At 40.6% G+C, this 27,472-nt stretch overlaps 2 protein-coding genes across 3 annotated transcripts; one reads left to right on the top strand and one right to left on the bottom strand.

Moving 5' to 3' along the window:
* Positions 1-439: 439 nt before the first annotated feature.
* LOC105909478 (solute carrier family 4 member 1 adaptor protein) lies at positions 440-20,760 on the bottom strand. Its single transcript, XM_012838114.3, has 14 exons — positions 19,876-20,760; positions 16,861-17,059; positions 14,860-14,985; positions 14,179-14,239; positions 12,088-12,227; positions 10,927-11,087; positions 10,159-10,228; positions 9,787-9,976; positions 7,893-7,995; positions 6,803-6,917; positions 6,613-6,717; positions 4,604-4,683; positions 4,144-4,213; positions 440-1,010 (listed from the first exon to the last, which is right to left on the bottom strand). Exons 1-14 carry the CDS (start codon positions 20,704-20,706, stop codon positions 961-963), a joined length of 2,301 nt encoding a protein of 766 aa, XP_012693568.1. The 5' UTR covers positions 20,707-20,760; the 3' UTR covers positions 440-960.
* On the top strand, positions 20,009-27,472 carry supt7l (SPT7 like, STAGA complex subunit gamma). Of its 2 annotated transcripts, none has more exons than XM_031580015.2 (5): positions 20,009-20,117; positions 21,592-22,055; positions 24,839-25,163; positions 25,401-25,638; positions 26,787-27,472. In XM_031580015.2, exons 2-5 carry the CDS (start codon positions 21,631-21,633, stop codon positions 27,047-27,049), a joined length of 1,251 nt encoding a protein of 416 aa, XP_031435875.1. In that variant the 5' UTR covers positions 20,009-20,117; positions 21,592-21,630; the 3' UTR covers positions 27,050-27,472. The 2 variants fall into 2 exon arrangements, with proteins under 2 accessions (XP_031435875.1, XP_012693574.1); XM_012838120.3 differs by lacking the exon at positions 20,009-20,117 and adding an exon at positions 20,955-21,089.

The raw sequence follows: 27,472 nt of genomic DNA, 5'->3' as shown, positions 1-27,472 counted from the left end.
AGCACCGGCACCAGCACGGCCTTGGTGGCAAAGACGGATGAGAGGTGCAGCTGCTGATTCAGTCGTCACTTCAGATGAAATGGCACCCTTTTGGGGAAAAGAACTGTACGCTGTTAATAGGCTGTTTTGCCGTCAAAACACAGATGTCCTGTTTAGGGATAGCCTTTGTTATAGCTACGTTTTGTATGAGCATTATTACTGGACATTTTAACCAGCGAGTTTTTAATTCATAGTTGTTGTTTTTTTTTTTAAATACATTTTACCTGCTAACAGAAACCCTAGGGTTAAGGCAAGGGACCTGCCACAATATCAATACTGATATGGGCTGAAAAAGTTACTTGTGGACAGGTGATTTAGGAATGAAAGATAGGTGGAAAGACTGGAAGATCAAAGAATAAATCAGGCATGTCAAATCTACAACAAGGGACAAAAAAGGAAATCAATGGCTGACTTTCATTTATTTATCAAAAGAGACACTACATTAACTCTCAAAAATGTATTACATGTTAGAGGGAGTTCTGGAGATTTACAATGGGACATACGGATACCTACCCTGCTTTTCTCTGACCAAGTCAAAACACATAAGCACAGACACAGGACAAGGAGTTGGACTAAACAACGTGCCAGGCCTGAACAAAAACCTGTGACAGTCAGAGGCCTCTTTCCACACATGTTTCCACACACTCCTATATTCTGTCAAACAACTAGGAAGACCTTTACCACAATGAAAATGAAATGAATACAGTGCTTTGACACAATACAGAGAACAGTTATACAGAGGCTTTGATCTTTTTGAGTGAACTGCATCCAGAAAGGCGAACCTTCTCTCTTGGTGTAAGAGGGCTTACAGAGAAACAAGGAGCAGGAGCAGGAGGAGGAGGAAGATGAACTGAAGCCTGGTAGGGTTCATTGAAGATCATTTGGTAACTCAGTATTTGACATTCTTCAGAGCCAATATCCTCAGTAGCCGTACTTATCATTGAGATGGGTCTTGCCATCCCCAGACTGACCTGTATACACAGGAAACATGGAAGATAAGGAGAGAAAGTTAACTACCAGATTCTTTGAATGTTGCGATGCACCAGGTCCCCACTGTACTTCTTAGGGTACAAACAAAGAGGCAAACTATGTCTATTAACTTTAAAAATAAATACAATTGAATATAGAGCTTACATACAGTATTGTGTAAAAGCTTTAGGCATTTGTGAAGAACATTTTGTAATGTAAGGACGCTTTAAAAAATAATGGTATGAATAGTTTTCAGTTTTTCAAATAACAACATGCAGTAAACAAAAACACAAACAAAATCAAATCAATATTAAGTGCAACCTTCCTTTGTTTTCAAAACCTTCAATTTGCCTATAGTTACACTTGCAGTTTTTTTTAAGGTACTTGGCAAGTAGGTTGTTTCAAGCATTCAGGAGAACCTTCCACAGCTCTTCAGTGGATTTAGACAGTCTTGATTCTTTAGGTCTCTACATGTAATGACAGTTCTGATCTGATGGCTTTTAGTTTTTCAATCAGCAGTGTGGTCTGTTACTGTGTTACTTTCTTTCTTTCTAAATGTCTAACTGGAATACAAAGCGTGTTTGAAAATATAAAATATATTTGGATGGAAAACAACTGTCTAAGATAAATGTTTTGTGAAACACTTTTGCACAGTATTTATTCAACCCTTATATATTAATACTTAGTAGAACAGTTTTGTGCATGCATCCAAGTGACAAAAATCATATTAAAGTCTGAAGCTTTTTGTTAAATGTTGTAGCAATTGTAAAAATAACATTAATAATGATGACAGTGATACAAAATTGTAAGTGGTAATAACAAATTCTCTTGAGACACTTCTTTCTTGTTGACACAAAAGTACTTATCTACTCAACCCAGCAGATCTCTGAATGCAGGGTTTGAACCCAGCACCTTCAGGATTGTGATGGGTAAAATATTTGTCTCCAAATCACCCTTTCAACTAAAGGAAATGCCAGTAGTCCAGAACATGTTTGCATACAGGCCCAGGTAGCTTACGCTGAATGATTCATTGACATTTCATTTTAGTGTAGTTACTTTGGTTAAAGCAGCAGTAGGGTGCTTTGGTCAAAAACTAGTGAGCCAACTACTGCAAAGGCCCGCAAAAACCTTACAAACACCAACAACAGTGGTGACCTAGCTGGCAGCAGCATCCCAACCATGTATATCCAACTGACAAACAAATGTCCAAACAACTGTCCATCTAACTGACAGGGGGGTTGCCAATCAATGGTGCAAAAGCCATCAAATAACCAGCTAGAACAACGGAAATAGGAGTGAGACCTAGGATCTTTTTTACCACAGATGCAGACATTTTTCTTGTGGGCACAATGAACAACAAGCCGAAGTAGCTCAGTTGGGGGACTTAAGATCTACAGGCCCCTTCGTTCGGGTCCAGGTTACAGCAGTGTGCTTTTAGACACATTAGAAGCAACACACACTTAAGTGATCCCACATCTCAACAATCACACATTTCCTGCTAAATCAGTACGGGAAAAAAGACACATTGTCCATCAAATTGATCCGTCAATCTAAACGGATGAGTAGATTATCAATCAAAAAGGGGTTATCAATCATTTTTTGACAGAAAGTGACGGACACTTATCACTATTGAACAAAGCAACATGAAAACCGTGTGCAAAGATGTCAGTAGTACAAGCAGTTGTAGCCAAAGGCTCAGGGCTAGGTGCACTGGTGGTGCCTGATTAAAACATAAAACATTAAAAAGTATACTTCTTTTTAACAGAGCAACGGCCACTGATGGCGGGTGACACGCATCAACTTAAGAGCCAATATTAACTGTTACTGAAATATATTAGGTCTTATGGTGCGTTTTATGTGAACTGGGGATGGAATATCCGAGTTTCCAGTCGCAAATTCCCACAGGAACTTCACAAACCCAGACTTCAAAATTCAAGATGGCTGCTCTCCGCATGAACAAAAGGAAAAGCTGTAGTAATATACTGTTAGTATATATCAGCAAGGGCGTAACCATGGTATAGACATTGGGGCGGGGGGGGGGGGGGGGTCCAAATGAATACCCTTCCCCATAATATTTCTTTTTTTTAAGTGCATTGCCTACAATTCTATATGACACGGACAGAAGAATTGATTTTGTGCTAGAGGGTGAGAGTGGTGGAAACCAGGGGTTCTGGGAGTAAAGCGTGATCAAGATTGCTGGCTGATGGCAGAAGGCAATTCCAAGTCCCACAATGCATTGCTATGAGACCGGACATGGCATTGTATTCTGAGTGCGAGGGCATTGTTTACTTTATGGAGTTAACAACTCCTTTCAAAGATGCCATGAGGAAGCCTTTGAAGGGAAAAAACTAAACTATGCAGGACATGTGGCAGAAGCGAGCGAACAAGGTTGGCATGCACACACAAGGCAAGTGGAGATAGGTGTTACAGGCTTTGTAGCTAAAATCAACCACGTCGCTTCTGCCGGATTTTGGTTTTCGAGGATGGACACTCAAAGTAGCTTTAAAGGAGTTGTCCGAGGCTGCTAAAGGAGATAGCCAGTGGAAAGGGCTGAAATGCTCACACAAATTGGGGGCACATGAATAAACCTGAGGCACCAAAATCAAAGGGGCATAAGATGGCATACATAGACCGACCAGCAAATGGGCCAACGTATAGCTGAAGAACGCTATTGGATTTGGCATTCAGTCGTGGTGGTTGCGGGAAAGTCTCTCTGTAATGCTTGTGGTGTATTTTGAAGTGTATGTGGTGTTGTTTAACTGCCACTGGTCTAAGGAGAGTCTGATGCCAATTAACAAAAAGAAAAGCATCAGTAGAGGTTTTGTCTTATGTTATACATACAGAGCTTTGATAATGTGGCACATCATTTGATCTTCAAGAAAGCAGCTGCACAACTAACTTTGAAATAGTAGTGCATTTTCCTTCTCCCTGTCTCAAACCTTAGCTCTCTCCTTCTCCACCAAGAACAATGCCAAGACTATTGTGAATCAAGCCAGTAATCCTTACCCCCACCTAGGGACTTTCCTTTGGATGTATTTTTTCTTTCTTTTTCACAAACTATATATGAAGCCATTAAAATGTATGCCATGCACCGTCATAGTACAGTCACTGAGTATTAGATGCTGTTTCTGTTACCTGCTGGTGGTACCCAGACACAGTAGTCGGGGTCATCCTCAGGGTACTTAGCTGACAGGGTACTGGAGGGCTGTGAGGAATGGAGAATGCATATCTGGGTAAATATATATAAAATGGCTATTATACTAAATGCTGCAAGCAGCAAAAAATATAGAGCCAATAAAACTGTAATCGAACAGTAATCAGTACACTACCAGCAACCACTAAAAAACTCATTTCATGCTAAATCAGTATAACAGTAACTTAAAAAGGCAATGGTTAAATAACATTCTGCCAGGAATTTGGTCAAGCAACAACCGTTAGGAGCACCTGGTACAATTGCCCCTGCCGAATATACATCACTGAACATCCACATTGTAACAAAGTCAGTATTGTGGTATAACGAAGGAGGAAGTTCAGTCCATTTCACTCTTAAAATATCCAATCTATTAAACAGCTCAAGTGCAAAGAGGGTGCTTACCCTGGAAGGGCCGATAACCTTCCCTTTATTCTTCTTTGGAATTTGTTTTCTTGGTGCTTCCAAATCTTCTTTTTCAGAGTCTGCAAAAGTGAAAAAGTCAAGGTAACAAGGTGCTCATCTCACTCTTTTAACAGAAACAAGGTTTCAGAGGTGGACTGTGTGCACACACACACACACACACACACACACACACACACACACAATAGAAACATATTTGATAAGCCTTGCTAACCCCGACAATCATTTTGTTGAGCAAGCCAAATGGAACCTGAGGAGATGTGAGCAAATGCCAAGTACAGCATACATTCAAATTCAAGTAGAACATATATTCAAAATTCTAAATTCTATCTTCAGCAGTTCTTGAGATATTGAAATGGACAAAATGTCATGACATTTGGAGTGCATCCAAAGAATGCGATAGTGATGCAGGGGGTCAAAGATTTTTTTACGTCACAAGAATGTGGCTAGAGAAGTGCTAGATCATTTACTAGATGGCAATCCTCCACTTGTGAGTAATAATAAGCTGGGATCATGTGCCTGCTAAAACCAACTTCCCATAAAAATGTTTGTAATTTTTGCCCAAACAGTTGACAAGCTATCGGCCCTTTCCGTGGAGGACATTGAGAACATCTACCTATTCAGAACTGTGATTACAGGATTTTTGCTGATTGGATTAGGCACTGCGCTGGTTTATCGAAGAATTAAAGAAACGGTGACAGCTGTCAAAAGCCCCCTAAGGCTGCCCGAAATTATTGATGCGATGGGCAGAGCTGTTGGCACTCAGACTGTGGCTATGCACCGGAATATGGATAACATCCTGGCGGCTATTAACCGTGATTTGGATAACAACACAGAGAGGTTCACGGCTTTGCAAAAGGAAATTGGATCGACTCGGAGACCGGGAAAAAGAGTAGACGAGCAAATTGGAATGCGCCTACTCGCGAGACCAAACAATCCCAATCTTATCTGCTTTCGGCCCCCTCAACCAGCACGGAACAACAACTCCCCTGGAGAGCGCTGCAGTGAGACTCTCTTGCATTCCCTCCCCCCTTTCCACAGACACCTGTGGATTGTTGTCTCTGTCTGGGACCTGATCAAGGCTGTATCCATGGCAATGTCAATCCTGCGGACTGAGAATCTGACTGATTGTGGCCTAAGTGAAGGCGACAATCCAGGCCTACTCATACACAAACTTTCTACATACATACATACATACACACGTACATATTATATACAGATATGCAATCACCCCCCCACGACCCCCATCCCACGCCTGCTTCGTACCCCCAGTGTGACAGGCGGGTCTGTGTCCAGCGCCTACCATGGCTGCAGGACCGGATTGCTGCTTGTTTGCGCTGGCTTACCTCCATCCCCCCACCCCCCTCCCCGTTGCAAGTCATGTCATGTTTCTGTCATGTTGTAAAATGTATGTGCTTATGTGCTGAGGTGTTTTTTCCTGTTCCCACACTGTACTCCTCTAGGAGCATAGTCTGGGGGTCGCCCTTTTTCCTCCCCTCTCCTCATGTTATGCTGTTATTTTTCCCTCAATCTTGCCACTGGCAGGGGGACTGCCAATGGAAACTAGCCTTTTGGCTCTAATTGGGTGCATTTACATGAATGTACAATGTCCCTCTTGATCAAATAAATTGAATTGAAAAATAAAAGCAGTCATTCAATTTTTTCAGCGGTCTATATAAAGAAATATCAGACCTCTGAATGTTGGGATAGCCCATTCAATTCAATGGAACTTTTTGCAACATTCTGAGGAGCCGTATAAGAAGAAAATCAGTCACCCAGAAGAGGGGTGGGCAAGGGAGAGAGAGAGAGGAGAGAGAGAGCATGGGGAACAGACTGAGAGAGAGAGAGGAGAGAGAGAGAGAGAGAGAGAGCATGGGGGACGGACTGAGTGATGGCTACATGTTGCTATTTGTCTAATGGCCCCGACATTGACAGTTCATTGACAGTTCATTGACAGTTCATTGACAGTTCATTGACAGTTCAACACTTACCTGGATCAGGCCTGATTGTGTCTTCTGGGTTATGATGGTGTTCCTTCTCAACTCTGTCTGACATAGGCATGTCATTGGTCTCATGATCTCCCCTTACTATAGACACTGAAAAAGTAGTCAAGAAGTTAGCTGAAGGATGATCACAGTAACCAAAATGACAGCAAGCTTGTTTTAACTTGGATTAGATTACAATTGTCCTGCGGATCCTCCTCCATGTCCTCTTCTTCCTCCTCCGCAGCCCCTGGGAGCATCTCCTTCATGTTGAAGAGCTCAGGGGGGAGATTGGCTCGCTTTGGAGGCACTTTCTGATGAGACAGAGAGCAAATCAGGGAGGGAGAGTCAGACAAATAGATCCCAAAGATTTTAACGATTCCGATTCCATAACGATTCTTGCTTATCGATTCGATTCCTTATCGATTCTTTTTGGGCAAGGAAAAAAAAAAAAGAGTACAAACAGGTTTGTTTACATACATTTTCTTTTATATAATATTCTCTGAATAGATGATGCACTGCATATACAGTATGTATGTATACATTTACATGTTTTAAATAACCAAAAACAAACCTAAGAATAGGTCAACAAACTCTCAAAGTAGGGTCCAGCGACCCATAGCCTAGGGACCCTTTTCCTTGATGGGGTGCTAGGGGGTCTCAAGAAAGAAAAAAAGTATTTGTTTTGACTAGAATTCCAACCATAAGAAACAGAATGTATGACTGATTTGGTAATGGGTTTCATACAATTTTTGTAATAAAACATCTAAACTCAAAAATCTGATGGGGGAGCCTGGAAAATAATCTTATCCAATAGGGATCCCTCACTGGTCTAATTTGTGGCAGTTTAGTGGTCTTTGATATACCAGAGTTTGAGAACCGCTATGCTAAATAATATTTGAACTTGCCAATTACAGTGCTGTGTTTTTTTTAAAAGTGTAAACAAATAGTGAAAGCTGGTTTACACAATGAAACCAATGGCACTAACACAATAGACTGTTAGAGTTTACCTTCGATATTAACAGATGAAGCACTAACGTTAGCCGCGCTGCTGTTGCTTGGTTGAGATTCATTAACGTTATCGTCACTCTGTAGCGCTCAAAAACGTGACATTCCTGCAAAGTTATTGCATGTAGTATGGACAAATGTTTCGGCGTAATGGTAGTTTTTTCCCCCCTTTGACGAAAGAGACGTTTTGCAAGCATCGATTCTCATCAATCTCGATTCCCATCCCTACCCAAAGGACAGACTGATGCGTAAGGGATTCACACAACTGAGGGAGCTCTTACCCCGATGGTTCCAGTTTTCAGTCTGAACTTGCTCCCTCCCTTCATGGCACCAAACATGGGGAAAGTTGCTTTCTTTGGCTTCTCTTGGTTCGATGAGCTTCCACTGGACCAGTAAAGTAATACAAGACATGAATGTACAACCTACTGAATATCATTTCACAACTATTTCACGCCTTTCCCCTTTCTTTGAAAAGATATTTGGATGTCAATGACGAGGATGGGGAACAATCCCTTATCTGTCTACAGATGTGATAGGTCATATACACAAAAAATTGTTGCAGTTCATAAGTAAGTAAGTAATCATCATATGGAGGAATACAAAAGCTCATAATAGCCTACATCGATGGTCATACACAAATATGAATATCACCAAAAATTATTAATAATTATTATGAATCCATTAAATACACCAATATTATTTTGAATTAGACAACATAATTAACACTGTGTGATTTAACGGATTCCATTCCTATTTTTTATTCCAAATATCAAAGCTATTATTAAATTGTATAAAGTAAAAACTAATTAGAGAGATGATGTTTAAAAAGGTGAGTTTATTAAATGTACCAAGGCTGTCACTGGAACGGACAGCACAAGGTAGATCATTCCACCACAAACGAGTCTTGACTGCGAGAGAAGAAGAGAGAAGGCAAAGACAACAGACGCTCATCAATAAGCTGGTGCCGATTCAGTGGCTGTGCTATAGGCCAGAGTGAGGGACTTTTTCTAGCAGCTCCAGGGAGCCAGTTAAGCGTGACCAGCAGAGGAGTTACATGTGTCCTCTTAGAATGATCGAGGACCAAACATGAATCATTTAACAGTGGTTCTAAAATCAAATGTAAAGCAGTAGTATGTATGTCGTATTTTTGTGTAAGTCACATTCCTATAAAAATAATTTTTAACTTGTGATGGAATATGTGCAAAAACACACTGAACCACAGTGATGCACTGTTTTGGTCACTTGAGGTAATACTCTAAGCCAGTCTTGGGTATGATATAAGCATAAAAGCCTTGTTACTCCACTGATATGTACAAATATAAGGCCATCTAACATTAATGACCATAGCACAAGTTCAGGGTCCAATGGCCTTGGAACAATAAATATCCCACAGGGCTGTTAACATCTTTGCTCAGTCAAATGGTCCCCGCATCCCAATCTTAGACAAAGCCTCTTCAAAAGGAATGTCATGAAGACCAGAAAATGACAATTTTTTTTTATAAAATATGAACTTAAGTCATACGAGTCTCAGACGTGAACTTAAGTCATACGAATCTCATGGCCCAACTCTGGAAGATACATCATTTGTAAAAGTGTTCTATCTCCTTGAGGTGAACTGTTTCAGGTGAACTTCCATGATATATTTCCTTTGTTCATAGACTGTTTCTGTTTAAAAAAAAAAAAAAAAAAATGTCCCCCATTTTTTATCAAGGCTGAAACAGGCCTACCATGCGGAGATATGTTCCTGTTTTTATTGTCTTAAAGAGAAAGTGTTTCGTTCGTCTCTGGGTTTAATGTTTTGACATGAAATGTCATTTTTTGGGTTCTTTTGATTAATATGAAGTGGTGTTCAATACTTATTCTTATTTTGTCAGGTGTGCTTCATTAGTCTTATGTTTTAGTGGTGCTGGATTTCACCTGGCATCTAAACAATTACAATTCACTTTGGAGAGAATTGTTTCTAGATGTACATGTGAATGTAATCTAACGTGACATGAATGGTAATTTAGAGCCTGTTTGTATGTATGTATATATACATGTGTATATATATATATCTATATATATATATATATATATATATATATATATAGATATATATATATATGTGTGTGTGTGTGTGTGTGTGTGTGTGTGTGTGTGAATATATGTGCAGGTATGGCAGCCAAAGCCACTCACCATGTCTGCAGAGAGGGAAGTTGAGTGGGCCGTGTAAGATCCACCAGTCTGTGCAGGCGCTGGGCCTCCTTGCGAAGCTCAGCCATATGAATATGCAGCTTCTTCCTTTCCACTCCATCCAGCTTGCTCTCACTACACACCACATTCATAAAGGCATCCAGGGGGTCATCAGATGAAGTCTTGGCACCACCTGCATCCACATTCACACAGTACAGAGAGAGCCAAGCTGTATTAACTAGAGTGCACAAATGTGATAACATGCTTCTGTGATGAAAAATATCATCAGTTCGAACCTTGCTGCCATGATATATTATTATATAAAGTGTTATGATAAACCACTAAATCAAAAGAATATAATATTGCCAAGCTCACTTTTCCCTGAAGAGTTGAGTTTGATCTCTGTTTCTGTTATCTCTCTCTCCACCTCAGCCAACTTCAAGGTCTAAAAAAGAAGCAGAGAAGTCAGGACATGGGCTCATATCTTCATATGTTCAGCCTAAATCAATGTTCAACACCATACACTTCAGTCTCTTGAAGGATAAGATCAGATAAGAGGAGATGTTTTTCAACATTTCAAATTCTAGTTCAGAGTGTTGGATTGTATTGTGTTTTTTGTGTTCGTCTAGAAACAGTGTTAGGTTGGGACACCTTGGGATGCTTCTATTATTGCACATCAGTGAAGAGTACTACGCTGATTGCACATCAGAAAGTGCTCTTTTATAGCTTACAAGACTATCCTTCCACGGCAGGTGAAAGTTTGGTGGAATACCATTTTTGACCAGTTTGTCGAGCCAAACCCAAAACAAATTGGACAGCAATACACCAACCAACATGCAACCAACCGGAGCCAGAAAAATGCACACATTATTACTAGTAGCTGTTAGAACACTCAACTGTGTTATTTAGAAGATATTGCTAAAGAAGCAAATTCATATTTTTAAAGAGGGGTTTTCAGGGTGTTTGAAGTAATCATGGCAGTTGGACAGCTTTTAGTGAAACTGAGAAGCTGGAAGGGAATGGTCTCTCAGTGCTATAACAAAAGGTTGTACAATTGCAAAAACTGCCATTTCTATGAGTCAAATAGGCAAAGACAAATGGGACAGATTCAGCTTCAGGAGAAAAATGTATAGGAGAGCTCACCAGTGTTTCATAGGAATCTGGCCGATCATCAACCTTTCCTAGTCTCTTCATGCGTTCTTTCCTCTTCTTTTCCACAGTGCCAGTCCGATCCAGGAAGGCGTCGTCATCGCTATCATAAAAGTCCTCATCCTCCCAGTTTTTCTTTTTTCTCTTGCGGGAAACTGAGTATGGGAACACAAAAAGAAACTGAGTATGGGAACACAAAAAGAAACTGAGTATGGGAACACAAAAGGAAACTGAGTCATATGAACAAATAAATGGCCATCTAACATTTCTGACCCAGTCATTGTGGTATCAGAAGGTATCAATGGGAGAAAAACTAATGACGGGGTGGGTGTTTACGCTGAATACCTGAATATTTGACTAATTTCAGGTTCTTTTCAAACAGTCATTTTATTTGTCAGTGGAAAACGCCATCTCAACGCTATTATCACTTTGTTGTGACAATGTGGTGCAAAGATTGGATTTGAGATCTCAGACAAAACTGATTTCGTAATTTTTCTTGGCTTCAGCGACGCAGACTTCAGGGGGTTAGCAACAGTAGCCTGTGCATTACTAAGAGAGGTCGAATGGTGCCAGTATTCTACAGAGTCAGTAATCTCTTTTAGAACTTCAAATCAGCCCTGTTTAGAGGGTCTACAATAGAAAACAAAATACTTCCAGTCCAGTTGCACATCCTTAATTAGGATACACACAAGTTGTATTGCCAGCTTAAAGCATCAGTAAGGAGTTCTGGTCTGTAACTAGCAAGCTAACAATCTAAGAGACATGCGTAAACCTTCCACCAACAGCCCAGCTGGCACTGAAAAAGCTGGTCAGTATGCTAACTGGTGAGTTCTGGTGATTTAGCCGGCGCTGTGAAAGCTTAACTGACATTACCGCAGGGTGTTCCGGCCCACACACAACTACATAGTGCGTAACCTGGATGCCTGGTGGAAACACCACATGTGTTTATCGTTCCTTCACATGAATTTGAAGATGAACCCAAAACTAGTTGCATACCTCAAAAGTGCTGCTTTAAAAATTCATAATTTGCACATTAACTCAAATATAGGCAAAAGGTGTTTCAAAGGTTTCAGAGAACCAAACAAAAAAAACCTAGGAGTCTGACACTGATTGGTAAGTTAAACAAAAGCAAGCACGCTGGCTGTGAAAACTCACTTGCTTCTTGCCTGAGCAGACCTCGGGCTTCCAGGATACGGCAAGCCTCCAGGGAACACTGGATAGCTGCCTCCTTCTTTTTTCCTGTGTGAGTTACCTCAGCAACCAGTTGCTTGCCATTAACGTCATCCACAGGCAGGCTGTATGTGAGAGTAGGAAACAGAAAAATTAAGCGAACGAACAGTACTTAGCAGTAGAGGAGTGATGGCTCAATTTCTGTTTGATGAATAACATTGAAAAATCTACCCCATTGGAATACAAAAATAACAGTTTTTGTCTCAAACTAGCAAGCTAACTAGCTGCCAGTAACAGTTATTTCACTGTTTCCATCTTTTATTGAGAAAAATGCAGGTGTAAGGTCTTGAAAAAAAAAAAAAAGACTTGAAGGATTTGTACTGTGAATTGTTACCTCATTCTTGGAGTATAAATTGTACCAGCCTTTTTTTGTTTTTGTTACTCATGTGTGTTTGTTGTTATTGTTTTGTTATTGTTACTCATGTGTGTTTATCTCCTTTACATGACCATATACACTCAACAAAAGTTGGAACTTGGAGGGTTGTGTATTCATATTATTTTTAATTTTCATATTACATAAACATTTGATTTTCAAATAAGGTCAAATAAGTAATTATGTCTTTCTTTATCCTAACAACATTGTGTCAACACTAACCTTTTACAGTCAATACATTTAAAAGGTCTACAATTCTGGTGCAAGGTTGATATTTGAGGTAAACAGAAATTCAAATTGACGAAATCTAATGTGACCAGAAGACGTAGTCAAGATTTTGAAGTTTATTTCAGCGTGGAGACAAGCATGATGCTCTGATAATGGCCTACTTGACAGTAAGAAAGTGTTGGCATTTATGGTGTGTTCCATTTACCTCGGAAGTCGGAAATGGGAATGACATCACACCCGAGTTGACAACATTCCAGTAACAAGTCGGAAAACAAATGCAATACCATCTGTTGTTGTTTGCAATTGTTATGAGATGTTAGCAATACCAGTTGAACGGTATTCTGGGCATACAAACACCACCAACATGTCCACAGATAGAAGTTGGAAGACATTGTATGCGTCAATGTGTCCAGTCCTTAAACACTCTACAATACTAAACCTCTGTATTATATATTTCATGGGTAATGAGTCCTTTCATGTGTCAAGAAGGTCAGTATTTGATTCAATAGTCATCGGATGTTGAACACACCTTCTGTAGAACCCTTCATTGGACACACGGCATTCACAAAGTCGAATGGAACATGGTGTTGACATGAAGCTGATTCTCTAAGTAGAGCCTCCATTTTCCAATTTGCATTGTACAATGCTTTACCAAAAAATGTATGTACCAAGGCTGTTTTTTTCGATTATCAAACTGATCATCATCTCTTGGTGCCTGTATTCCAATATTCCAATGTATTAAAGCATGTAGTTGCAGACCCAGAAATGAAATGGTGACTGGTACATTTTCTAGAGACAAATGAACAAACTGAGACTTAAAAAGATGAGACTCATTCAACAACTTCCAACCATTAGCCTACATGATAAAGCTTCTACTGATAATTGTCAACTGGCTGTAGTGCCTAAGCTAAATTTGTTGATAATATGCATGTCCTCCACTAGTGTAGGGGTTTGGGGAACAACCAGAAGCTTATTCTAGGTTTCTCAAAAAAGAAGCATGAACAAAAATCAGGACAGGAAGGGGCTAAAGTAGGCTAACAGTAAGTAACAAACACACCGACCCAACAGAACCCAGTGTTGCTGTTTGTTAGTGTTTGTTGCCGTTTGGCTTCCAGGTCCTGCTGACAGAATGGGGCTGCAAAGGACTTCGGGGGCCGAAGTAAGATATATCAGTTACCACCCTGAAATTCGCTCTGTTTTGCAAATTGTTCACTCTTGCCGTACCTTCTAAAAGCCTGCTCCCAGTGGCCAAGCACACCACGCTGCCTGCACACAGTTTCATTCATGATGCCGATCAGGCCCTGGGAGATCCAACACTTTCCAGAACGAAAAAGGCCCCTGCTTTTCCTGCTTTTGAAAAATTGTATTCACCTCTGACCAGCTTATGATACTACAAGTGTGGAGCCTAGTCTTACCTGATTCTGCAAAGCCAAGAGCCGTGGGTTTTCTCCTCATATTCAAACTCCAGCTCCTCCCCTGGGATCATGCAAAAGAGAGGAGTAGGTTCAAGAAACCAGCCAGTCAGTGTTTCACAAAATGTCATTCAGAAATGTACTGGTCACTTCCTACTGCTGGGAGCTGGCACTCCAGGCTATTAAATATATGAAAACAATATTGTCATCGAAATGAAACTTTATGGAAATGGCCTACACATTGTGCGTCATTTACATAAAGTCTCATTTCGATGACAATATTTTTTCCCTCAGTTTCACCTCATGTACCTCAGTGGATGGAAATACTGAAATCAACTACTCTAGAAATTGATATCAATCATTTACAATCCTAAATACCCTAATAGGTTAATTAATTCAAATATAATCTTTAACTCTGCTCAGACACAAAAAGCTTGTTTCTCTACATTTAGCTATCAGAATGTACCACATCAAATGCCAAAAACCTAAAGTTTTATTTAACTGTACAGTATTGTCTACCTTCAAGCCATCTACAACATATTTTAAAAGACAAGTTGCACTTGGGCTATTTAAAATATGTCTGAAGGTCACATTTGGGTCTAGAGGTCTGTACTTTGGACAAGTCTATATAATGTCACTAAATTTTTTTTTTTTAATTAAATAAAAATTAAAAAAGATAACTACCTTCACGATCATAAAAGCCCTGAAGTGCTTTCTTGGGATCTTTGAGGTAGGCCGCCTCCTGGTCCTCTTGGAACTCTGTTGCAAATGGGTTCTCTTCATTTTCATCTTCTGGGGCTGCCTCGTCTCCTGTAGGCAGTCATTAGAAAAAGCATTGAGTAAATGAAAGGCGTCAAATAAACATTAGAGTTACTGAAAAAAGGAAAACAGACGTTTTCCTCAGACAAAAACAGTTACAGACGTTATAGTTCCAGTTGGAGAGCAAATTGAGGTTTTGAAACGTTGTTAATCTGCAATCGTATCTTGGTGAAGAGAAAAATTAGACAAACCAAAACCTTGGTTGTAAGCTAGACAATTGCACAACTTGTGTTGCTCTTGCACTGTAAAACCAAGTCTTAAGTCTGTGTTCACAAACCATCACATGGGTGTCTCCAAATAAGACTAGTTTCACTGTTGCGGACACGTCTCAGCGCACTCAATTACAGTGTTGTGAGATAATATTTCTACATTGTGTAGTGTGACATTTTTTTATAGGTCTGTAGCTCACAGTCTACTTTTCAAGCTGCTGAACTAGAGCCAGACAGTTTATTCTGAAAGCTGCAAGAGCGGCTGAATCACTCAAACATGGTGAGAAAACAATCATCTTTTACCCTGGACAAAACATTGTGCAACTCTTTTCTCAAACATCTCCACCTGCCTAAACTTAATGATTCTTATTAGAGCTTAGATGAACCATCTCATTACAGGAGCTACAAGAGGCAGCCAAGTTGCTTCAAAAAGGGAAATCTCCAGGCATAGGTGGAATTACGCCGGAATTATATCTTGCAATATAGAAATTGTTGGCCACACTGAGGGCCTCATTAACTAACATTGCGACCGCAGCGCAATCAGTGCCTTTGCCAAACCGCATATAGCGCACGGTATTTTGCATCCTATTTATCAAACTAAAAACCTTGTCGCGTCATCTGCGCCTAACACCGCCCATTAGTGTTATTTAGCGCTCCGCTAAAATAGGGAAGAAAGATCCTGCGTGTTCCACCATGGAGGATGAGCTAAAATTAGAATTAGACCTTTTGGTTCACGAGGAAACTCGTGACTAAAACTAACCCGGGTAAATATAGACACTCATAAATATATCATGCCTTACTTATTAATGGCTTGTGTTTGGTCTTCATGGTTAAGCAGATAGATTCTTAAACTGAATGGCACTAGGTGAAATATAGACGTTATTAATGGCTTGTTTAAAATGAAGATTTCAGAGCGCTGGCAAAGATGGCCCTGGTCTACAGCTGGCGGAGCAAGTAACATCACAATAGGCGAATATTTGAACATTCATTTACATGGGAGAAAAGAAGGATGAAAAATGGCAATAACAAAATGGGGGCGACAGTGGTACAGGAGGTAAAGAAGTCGTTTGGTAATCAGAAGGTTGCTAGTTCGATTCCCTGTCGAAGCGTCCTTGAGCAAGACACTGAACCCCTAATTGCTCCTGATGTGCAGTGTGCCATCAGTGTAAATGTAAAATGTGTATACATTGTGAGTCGCACATATGTAAGTCGCTTTGGATAAAAGCGTCTGCTAAATGACTAAATGTAAATGTAAATGTAACAAAAGAATAATAGCGGTCAAAGCAACCGTTTTTACAAGCGGGATCAGAACAGACGTGTCAACGTTGGAACGGCGTCGATATCAAACTCTCCAGGAGCAGAAGCGGTGCCCCAAAAACGGGTGGAGGAAGAAGAAATCAAACTTTAGAAGAAGAAGAAATCAAACTTTAGAAGAAGAAGAAAAACAACTTTAGACGAGCAATAGTGTGCTTGAGCAACCACACTAATAATGATAGGAACAATAAAGAATATACCTGGAACCTGATGCAAGTTCAGATGCTCATTTGAAGGTTTTTTTTCTTTTTTAAACATACGCTCAGCTGTCCATGTATGCAACAGGTATAGATTTTCATATTGTGATGAAGATGTTCTGTTAATTGGGAACTAGCAATCTTACCCATTCCCCAAGAACACCCAGCGTCATCTGTGTTGCTCCTGCCTGAGCTTCTGACAGCTTTTTCACCATCCTTCTCTTCTTCCTCCTCATCAGATCCATCACCCATCATTTTCTTCTGAAGTTCTTGCTGCTTCTTGGCTCTCTCTCTCAGTTGCGTGATGGAAAATTCAGACTCAGTTTCTTCGTCAGCTTCTGGACCCTGTGGGGGCACAAACACTTGCCGATTTATTTGTAAACACAACTAAATGCTATCCAAGTTCAAGTATTTATTTTTTGAGACAAGCTTTTCAACTTGGAGGTCAACGATGTAACAACACTTTCTGTACACTCAACATGCACAATAAGGTAACAGATACACAAACTTGTTGAGGAGCCAAAATATGAAATGGAACTCTAAAGTGCTGTGGCTAAAGATAAACTAGAGGAACAAGTGTTAATCTCCCAGTAGAAAATGAGCATATTCTGAAAGCTAACATTATGTGAAACACGTTGAAGTTTATAACTGGTGTTTTTCTGGGGTACAATATTTGGAAACACATCAACATAGCTTTTACCAGTAAAACTGCTGCAATCTGTTTGAAATCTAGTCTTATGTAGCCAGTCATAATTATGTTTAATTCGCTGACCCCTTAGGACATTTCTTGTATTCACATAAGGTGCAATTCTCCCATGCACAGAGGTACAAAAAACACCACGCAGCTACACACTTTTCAGCCAGTTTTACATGACACAGTGACGTTGAATGAGCTGCAGTTAATACACAGGTTTGTTTTATAAAATTACATGAAATACTGTAATGCAGTTTATATGCGGTGTGGTTAATAGTCGAGAAAATACGCAATATTGCAACAAATCCTTATTGTCATATACAGTAGTCCAATCTACAGTATATGGTAATATGGAAAACGTGGCATACATGTATGTTGGTGTGCTGCCTGTCAGTGACTGCACATCATGGCAACATTAACAGACAAGACAGACATGCCATGCAGAAATAGTGTTTGTTATTAATCATTCTTAAACTCTTTCAGCTCAGCAATTAAAGGGACAAGTAATAGCAATGAATATGTATGAACTAGAAGGGCACTCAGAAAGCGCAGTCCTCCACCAAGTCCAAATGCTTTTTCGCAAGTTGTACCAAGTTTCATGAAAATCAGGCTGGTAGTTTTTGCATGATCCTTTTTACAGACAAACAAAAACATAACCTTGGGTGGTAGGCTGATGATTACATTTGTTTTCTTACTTTTGAGGAAAAAAGTAGCAGCCCTAATAAACGCACATCTCCATGTATTGTGAAACTGGGCAGATAGAGGGGAAACATGTGTTTAGAATGCATTTCAATGCAAACACAGGATTCTAGAATCAAGAACCAAACATATAGCTTGAATGAACATTTTTCAATGGAATATTTGAAAGAGTAGTATCACTCTTTTGCCTGACAGATGTATTTTTATATCAAACAGTGCAAAGAGGAGCTGGGCCAGTAATGCTACCATGGACCACTTTCTGCAAAAGAAGCAGTCTTGTACTCCCCAGCAAGTGACACTCTCACTGCATCAATCCAAACCATGCTGGCCAAGGATATAAGACCAATATCCATGGTTGATGGTAAAGGGTTTCAATAAATGATTAGGCAGTTCAACCCTGAATATTCCCTTCCATCCAGAACTCAATTCACTCACTTGATGGAAAAGAAATATGAAGCAACCTTTCTAAAGATCCAAGTGTTTAACTCTCTCACACACACTCACGCACAAGTGCACAAACACAAAATAGCAATTTGTATGTGATATAACAAAAAAATTAAAATAAATAATCGCTGATTCATTATTTAATCCTGATTAAAGCATAAAATTACCACAATACTGTAAATACAATAATTTTTTTTGCTGAATGTTTACTACTGTATACTCTAGTCTAAGGTAAATAAGACCATTAAAAAAAGCTCCCTCACACTAACCCATTGACTAGTCATGCACGGAGGTCTACCTTGGTGTGTCCTGCCATTTCATTAGTGAAGATTGGCAATTGAAGACTTTGAACCTTGCCACCATGCCTCTTGAGGAGAGGCATTCTGGTGCAAACGTAATGACATGGCTGGCAGAGGTGATGGCAAAATTTGGCCTCTTGCCTACCAAAATAAAAGCAGAGGTTCATGACCAAGGGTCCAATACGGTCGCAGCGATGCGAATGCTGGAAGAAAAACACAGCTGGGCCTCCAGCTGTCTACATGCTGTAGCTCATAGTTAATAATGCCCTCAAAGAGCATCACCAGAGCACTAGGAGCTGACTAATACAAAACTGAAGGAGAAACAGCAGCAAATGAGCACACCACAACATAAGCTTATCCAGGATGTCAGTACAAGTAAATTGCGTCAGCGCATTTGATGAAGGAGATGCTGATGAGGATTTGATGAGGAGAGCTGGCTCATTAGCATGTAAAAAAACAGGTAACTCTGAGCAAGGCTGTTTTAGACAGGGTAAACATGGTGCCGTTTTAAATTATCCTTGTGGTATTTTGACCAAAAGTATGTTAGACATTTTATTAAGACTCCAAGGAACCATATGAACTTGTGGTCAACCTTTAAGGAGGCATGTGTCAGGTGTTTTTTTAAAAGTCAGGTAGCTTGTTGTAGGTAGGCAATATAGGCTCCGCCTAATTTGCCTTGAACCCAGCGGCCCTGAGAGTTCGACACAGGTGTGGGACTGTGCTTGTTCACACAATGCAGGTTACATTTGTTTAAAATAGACATCTACCCTATCTGCCTACCCGTAGTTGGCTTTGCAACGGCCACTTGTCCCTTCGCTGTAAATCGCCAACTCTTATTTAAAATGAACTGCAGCCGGTCGCTTGTCCCTCTCCTGTGTCGTCCGTAGTGTAGGCTACGTTAGGCCTACCGTTTCAGCCTATATATTTTAACCTATTCTAATTCCCAAGTTCGTCTCTGTAACATACAGTAGTTTAACAGCAAACTTTATAAGTATCATATAAAAGAATAAAGGAAACAAACATACCTGTAATATGAAGAGTCGAGTGCTAACTCCAAACTTCAGGACATGTCCTACTTTTAGCCTGATGTAGGTTTTCGGAGGTATTTTATTCTTGTTGACGAAGGTGCCATGTGTACTAGACAAATCATAAATGTAGAAACCGGTCTCTTCACCAACCTCTCCAACTTCTCCGCTTTGCCCCCTGTACTGCAAAACTGCGTGGTAACGGGAGATTGATGGGTGTTCCAGGGCTATATCGCACTGGGGTAAGCGTCCAACTACAAAATAGCCTTGTTGAGTAAGTGGAACAGAGTCAACAATTGAACCGTTTTTGAGTATTTCTAGTGCATATGGTATCTCTGCAACACCTCCCCAAAGAGGCTCGGTGTAGGGAAGTGGAGGGTTTGGTTTGAATTTACCTGGGGGAGGAATTTTATGTTTCTGTTTGACACATTGTATCGCTAGCGCAGATAAACTACTACTGGTGCCTCCATCTGAAATGTTGTTACAGCCATCAGAAGTTGTTTCTCCAATTTCAGGAGACACATTCTCCCTCAAGGCATCGCCTGTAGAATGTGATTCCTGATCATCATGTGGTCCATGGTTCTTTTTCACATTCTCGAATACTGAAACAACTTGACTGCCTGAAACGGAGGCCTCCTTATCTGAGCAAATGTTCCCTCTTTTGCCCGCCACGGATGGAGCTGCGAATGTAGCAGGTTTCTTAAAAGGACCATCTCTGTTTTCGGTATCGGTAGCATTCTCGCCTTTCAACTCACCCATGGTACCACTGCTATTACTCATGTTTGTCTCTTTATCGTTAAAATCCATTTCTAGCTTTTCGTCTCTTTCCATCTGTGCAGCTCATGTCAGAGATTTTCTGACGGGATCTGTTAACATGAGGTGTAACCACTTAATTCGTCCGTGCAGTCTTGTTTAATAAAATGTCTCGCCCCTGTATTACTTGGACACAGACCATCAACCAAACGAAAGAGTAAAATGGTTTGTTGAAGCGTGTGTCACAATACGTAAAATATTTGTTTCCTAAACACATGAAAATATCCAGGAACTATTTAAGTCAATCCAATGCACCCCCACGGTACACAAACAGGCGAACTCTGAAATCCCCTTCATGCACCGTTTATGCATCTTGCAAACTTCGTGTTGTCGTCCTTAGCTGCAACTAAAATTGTAGTTTTACATTTTGTATTTTTACTGGACTCAGTTAATCAGCCAATGTAAGTTTTACAACGTTCTCGCATATTAATGTAACTATCTGTTTTTCTTCTTTGTTATTATTCCCAACGCATCATTCTGAGGTAGTGCTTGTGGCTGCCCTAGAGTATGTGTCATTTTTAAGTTATTGTGTTTAAAGTATCCAACAATTCAGTTTGTAGTCATTATTATTATTATTATTTCAGTCATGCATCGTGGAGATGTGTGTCATCCTAATGAACAACAGAAAAGCCTAGGATGAAATTAGCCTTAAATTAATTGGAATCTTTGAAAATCTCTGAAGTGATGGTCGATGGACTTTAATAACGTTAGAGTATCTCCCTGCGTGATATTTGAACAAATATTTAGTTTGTTTGCTATAGTGTCGCCTTTTAGTGAAACAAGTCTCATTCCTTTCGAACTTATCGTGCCAAATCTGTGTTGATTCATGACACACTTCCTTCGGTATTTTAGCACATTATTTTAGGTAAAACAGCAAATACAACAATTGTTTATTATTGGCAGATATTCCCCAACAAGGATTGCTGGTGATCAGCCGTCAAAATGATGCGTTACTGGGGGGAGATCCCAGCCGTTTCGGCACCCCCGGGTCGAAGCTCCTTCGACTTGCTGCAGCGAGAGTTTCGTCAGGTCGAGATGCAGGACCCGCCTCTTCACCAGCCCTCTGCACCGCGCCCTCGTCCCACTACTATGCTTGATGTGCCTTCGGAACCGTGTAGCCTTACCATTCACACAGTTCAGCTCTGCCAGCACGTCCGCCGTCTTCGCAGTCTCGTTGCGGCTGCCCAACAGCCACTTGCATCCTCTACTACGGATGTTCAGAACACTTTCAAGACTGAGGAGGGGGAGCCATTACCTCCAAGGCCTCCCACACCAACCATGCCAGACGACCTGCTACCCCCAGACAATAAAGTCCCAAGCCTACCTTTCCAGCTTAGGCATAGCAACCCAGAAAGCGACTTCTACAAGTAAGTTGAGCCTACTCAAGAAACGCAAAAATTGTGTAGGACACATATCTTGCATAAAAATCCTGATCTGTTTGTAAACGTATATCTAGATATTTTATGGCCTTATAAGTATATGGATGTCAAAGTCATATGAGTTGATGTTCATTGTATTCCTAAAGAGGGCCTATGTTGCCAAGAGGTTGATTGAAAAGTCACTGGCTCGCATGGGCATAGAGCCATTTGTAAAGATCAGCGATATACAGTACCAGTCAAATGTTTTGACACACCTTCACCTTTATTTTTTACATTGTACTTAATACTGAAGACATCAAAATAATGAAATAAACCATATGGAATTATTTGGTATACAAAAGGTGTTAAACAAACCAGAATATGTTTTATATTTTAGATTCTTGAAAGTAGCCACCTTTTGCTTTGATGACAACTTTGCACACTCTTAGCACTCTCTAGATCAGATTCATGAGGTAGTCTCCTGGAATGGTTTTCCAACAGTCTTGAACGAGTTCCCAGAGGTGGCTGCTTTTCCTTCACTCTGCGGTCCAACTCATCCCCAACCATCTCAATTGGGTTTAGGTCGGGTGATTGAGGAGGTCAAGTCATCTGACGCAGCACTCCATTAATCTCCTTCTTGGTCAAATAGCCATTACATAGCCTGGAGGTGTGTTTGGGGTCATTGTCCTGTTGCAAAACAAATAATGGTCCCACTAAGCACAAACCAGATGTCGCTGCAGAATGCTGTGGTAACCATACTGCTTAAGTGTGCCTTGAACGGTGTCACCAGCAAATCATCACACCTCCGCCTCCTCCTCCTCCTCCATGCTTCAGGGTGGGAACCAAAGATGCAGAAAGCATCCGCTCACCTTCTCTGCGTCTCACTAAGACACGGCGGTTGGAACCAAAAATCTCAAATTTGGACTCATCAGACCAAAATACAGATTTCCACTGGTCTAATGTCCATTCCTTGTGTTGTTCTACCTCAGTAGTGGCTTCTTTGCAGCAATTTGACCATGAAGGCCTGATTCACGCAGTCTTCTCTGAACAGTTGTAGTTGAGATCTGTCTGCTACTCTAATCTGAGGTACTGTTAATTGGCGGTTTCTGAGGCTGCAGCAGAAGAAACTCTTGGGTTTCCTTTCCTGGGGCGGCCCTCATGAGAGCCAGTTTCATCATAGTGTTTGATGGTTTTCGCGAATGCACTTGAGGACACATTCAAAGTTCTTGAAATTTTCCAGATTGACTGACCTTCATGTCTTAAAGTAATGATGGACTGTCGTTTCTCTTTACTTGTTGAGTGACTTTTGCCATAATATGGATTAGTACAGTAGTTGGTAATAGGGCTATTCACTATACCAACCCTACCTCTGCACAACACAGGCAAGAAATTCCACAAATGAACTCTTGATAAGGCACACCTGTTATTAAAAACCATTCCAGGTGACAACCTCATGAATCTGATTGAGAAAATGCCAAGAGTGTGCAAAGCTGTCAACAAAGCAAAAGGTGGCTACTTTGAAGAATCTAAAATATAACACCTTTTTGTTTACTACATAATTCCATATGTGTTCTTTCATAGTTTTGAGGATTATTCAGTATTCATCCACAATGTAGAAAAGGATCAAAATGATTGGTGGGTCCAATCTTTTGACTGGTACTGTACATGGTCCGGTCTTGGTTCAAGTCCTCTCGGGATGTATTCCACCTCCACAACGGCCTGCCTATGATGTTGTCTGGGTAGTTTGGTCCCGGATGGGCGGGGAGGCTTCCCAGGTCCTTGCAGGGACTTACCTTGTCTCTCTGGGCTCAGTGGTCCTAGATAGGCTCTTAGGCTCTCACAGGGACTTGCTGGTTTGGTCCAGGGCTCTCTGCCGGGATGCTTTTGCAGCAGCAAACAAAGTTATTGGTAACAATTAAGTCTCAAGTCCTAACGATGAAGTCCCGAATCAAGTCAACCAAGTCAAGACTGAGAAGTCCCAAATCAAGGATTACTATGTGCAAAGTAAAGTCCAAGTGTTTAACCTTATATTTCCAGTCCCAAACAAGTCATTGTGCACTCTTCAACTTATTGAATGTTCTTGCAGTTAGTGTACTAAATTAACACAAATATTGCTATGCCTTGTTAAAATGTTAAAATACACTTTAGAAATAAAAGACTGATTATACAGCATATTTTCAAACTAGATTTGCATTTCAAATAACGAATAAATGATTATCAACTCCTAAGGATTATTTTCCACACTTTACTTATCAAAATCCTTTAGCCATATACCTTGTGTTCTCTCTCGTGTCTCTAAAGAAGCTGGGATATGTTCGGTTTCCAGTGGCTTCTCTGCATTCGGTGCTTAGTAGTCTGCCCATGGGTGAGCAACAGGTTCCTGAGAGAAACACCCATGAAGGCATGTGGCATAGCTTGTTATTGGTCATTTAACCAGAGACAGCTTTCCTTTTGTGTCTCTCATGTGGAAGTGAGACATGCTGAGGAGGGAAAGGGAACGAGACCAACGGAGGCCTCTGATTGGGTCAGTTTGTCTCCAATGTGAAAATCTGACTCATTTCAATCAAGATTTGAACACTAGTCTTGAGTTTTTGTTTTGATCCACACAACTGTAAGCATTTAAGATAGAGCAGTTCAATCCAAAACTGGAACTGTACACCATGACCTGCCGTTTAAATCTGGTCTGATTGTTTGAACAGGAGCCATTGTGGAAAGGTAAACTTGGTGTTCGGCTGTTTAGTTCTTAAAACAACCATGGTGTGTCTTTTAACCAAAATCTCTCTTTGCCTCAGGGGGAAAGGGGAGCCAGTGACGGAACTGAGTTGGCCCTCTTGTCGGCAGCTTCTGTACCAGTCTGTTGCTACAGTTCTTGCTCATGCTGGCTTTGAATTGGCCCAGGAGAGTGTACTGGAGACCCTTACAGACCTGGTGCATGAGCACTACCTGCGTCTGAGCTGTCTGCTTCGTGTTGCTGTTGACCGGGAGGCCCAGCTAGGTGCTACCCCATTCCCTGATGTGGTGGAGCAAGTGTTCCATGAGGTGGGCATTGGCAGTGTGCTGGCACTGCAGCGCTTCTGGCAGGGCCGCATCAAGGACTACCACAACTACATGCTTCAGGTGAGACACACTAGTGGAATTAACAACACTTGAATAGGGCAAGTCACTCTGCAATCTACATGCTTAAGATGCTATGAAGGTCAGGATTCTTGGCTATGGCTTCTGTCAGTATGGCTATAATACATGCTCAGTGCTTTGTCATTCAATTTGGAATTTGGAATCTGTCTTTGAAGCCAGACTGACTATCTACTGTATGTGACTGCTCTTTGTGTTTGTTGCTCTGCCTTTTTCAACTAGGTCAGCAGAGAGCTTTCAGAAGAGTACGAGAGGGTTGTAAATCCAGAGAAGGCTCTAGAAGACTCCAAGCCCATGCGGGTCAAAGACGAGCCTATGACTGACATTCCTTTCCCTGTCAGTGAGGAGCCAGAGGCTGACTTGGCCTCAGGTGACCAGGCCCTGCCCATTGGTGTGCTGGGGACCTCTAGTGAGAGGATGGCAGGGGGGCTTGATTCAGAGAACTCTCCTCATGTTTCAGGTAATGCTCTGGGCAATATAGGGCATTTGACGTGGCTTGAAACTTAATGTTTTTGCCAGGGCTAGAATGTAAAGGACTAATTGCACAGCCAAAGCCAAAAATAAACAAATAAACCTCAATTAAAACAATATCAGAGTGATTCCAAAAGGATCTCATCAACCATCTGATAGTCTGTAGATAGAATTTACATTTTCACCTACTGTCCTTGTATGGCAGCACTGCATACATTGCAATAATCGCTGCCGCCGCCACCATCACCACAGTCCTTGAGAGCTTTTATGAGAGCTTTAAACATCATCTCCAGACCATCCTGACTAAAAGTTGTTCAGGGAATTTTCATTTGTGAAACTGTTTCAAAGTTCCATCAGTCGATCAAATATGAAGACTTCATCACCAATATCTTGTGATGTATAAAGTCCAAACTGAACTAAACTCGATATGCCTAATCAGTACCACATTCTTCAGGCGCACAGCAAATTTCGTGAAATGTCATCCATAAGAGGCACGACAACTACTTAAGACACAAATATGAAATCTATTGCACTTATCTGTGGTCATATATTTGCTCACATTTCCTTTAGTGCGAATTGGCTCACTCAACAAAATGGCTACTAACAGCCAATCAGACATTTCGACATTTAATAGAGGCTATGTTCCAAATTTGAAACAAATTGGCCGTTTCCTCTGTTGCACTGGCATGGTGTGGCCATCTGCATTCTTACGTGACATTTCCAAAATCCCAATTTTCTTCTTCCACCTGGTGAAATGAATGAACTCGTTTTAGACGTAGGCCTTACCTTTGTAACACACCAGACACATCACTGAACCGTGGGGCCAAACTGTTCAATTTTGTAGTCTCAGTACATTATTTACAATCACAGTACATTACTGTGATTGTAAAATCACAGTACATTACATTATTTAAAATCACAGTTTATTAATAACTACTAAGTGTATTTCATAAACCAAGTTTTGTTTGACTATGATCGCTATGGTGTATATTATGTGTTATTTGGTTAGGTGCAAAAAATAGTTATTGGCTTTGATGTGATGTGACAGTGACAGATGAAAAAACATTAAAAAAACATGAATACTGTTTAATATTTTAGTTGATTTGTAAAAGTTTAAAAACTATCATCTTCTCAAAGGTACGGCAGTCAGCAGCTCCCCCTTGTGGCACCTTCCTCAAGTCAAGATGGAGCCACAAGATGGAGAGGAGGGCCAGGTGTCGGGGCCTTTGGGGACTGATGTCTTTGAGGAAGGCCCTATGTCCACCATGAGTGAAGCTGGTGTAGCCCAATCCCCTGGAGGAGCCTCAGATGGCAGTTATGGTTCCAACTCACCAGACTCACTGATGGGCAGTTCACCTGTTTTTAACCAGAGATGTAAAAAGCGCATGAGGAAGATGTGATGAAAGCCTAATGGAGCATCTAGGACATTATGTTTTTTTTTTACAGTTAGTCTTATGACGTACGCTTCCGTACTCTGATTTAAAATGCAACTCCTCATTTTTGATGTAAATAAGTGGGTCTGTCTACTGCAGTATGGAAAGTATGCTTAATAATAATTGCCTGGGGTCTGTTTGAAAACACAAAGGCACCTCAATCAAGGCACAATGGTAAATGAATTACAGCTAATTAATTGCATGCTATATCAGCAACACTTTACTTGTGCTGAAGTCTTTGGTTACAGCAGTGAAATGACAATGTCTTTCCCAGGACAAACAAATAAGAGTTAATGTAAAAGTGTAAATAATAATGCCTACTAATGATGTGTGTTTGTGTGTATTAGTACTGTAAATAAAAAAGTAAAAATAAAAAACAAATTTATAATA

This window comes from Clupea harengus, chromosome 14 (genome assembly GCF_900700415.2).
Source record: "Clupea harengus chromosome 14, Ch_v2.0.2, whole genome shotgun sequence".
In the NCBI taxonomy this organism is placed as follows: domain Eukaryota; kingdom Metazoa; phylum Chordata; class Actinopteri; order Clupeiformes; family Clupeidae; genus Clupea; species Clupea harengus.
This window is presented reverse-complemented; position numbering and strand designations above follow the sequence as displayed.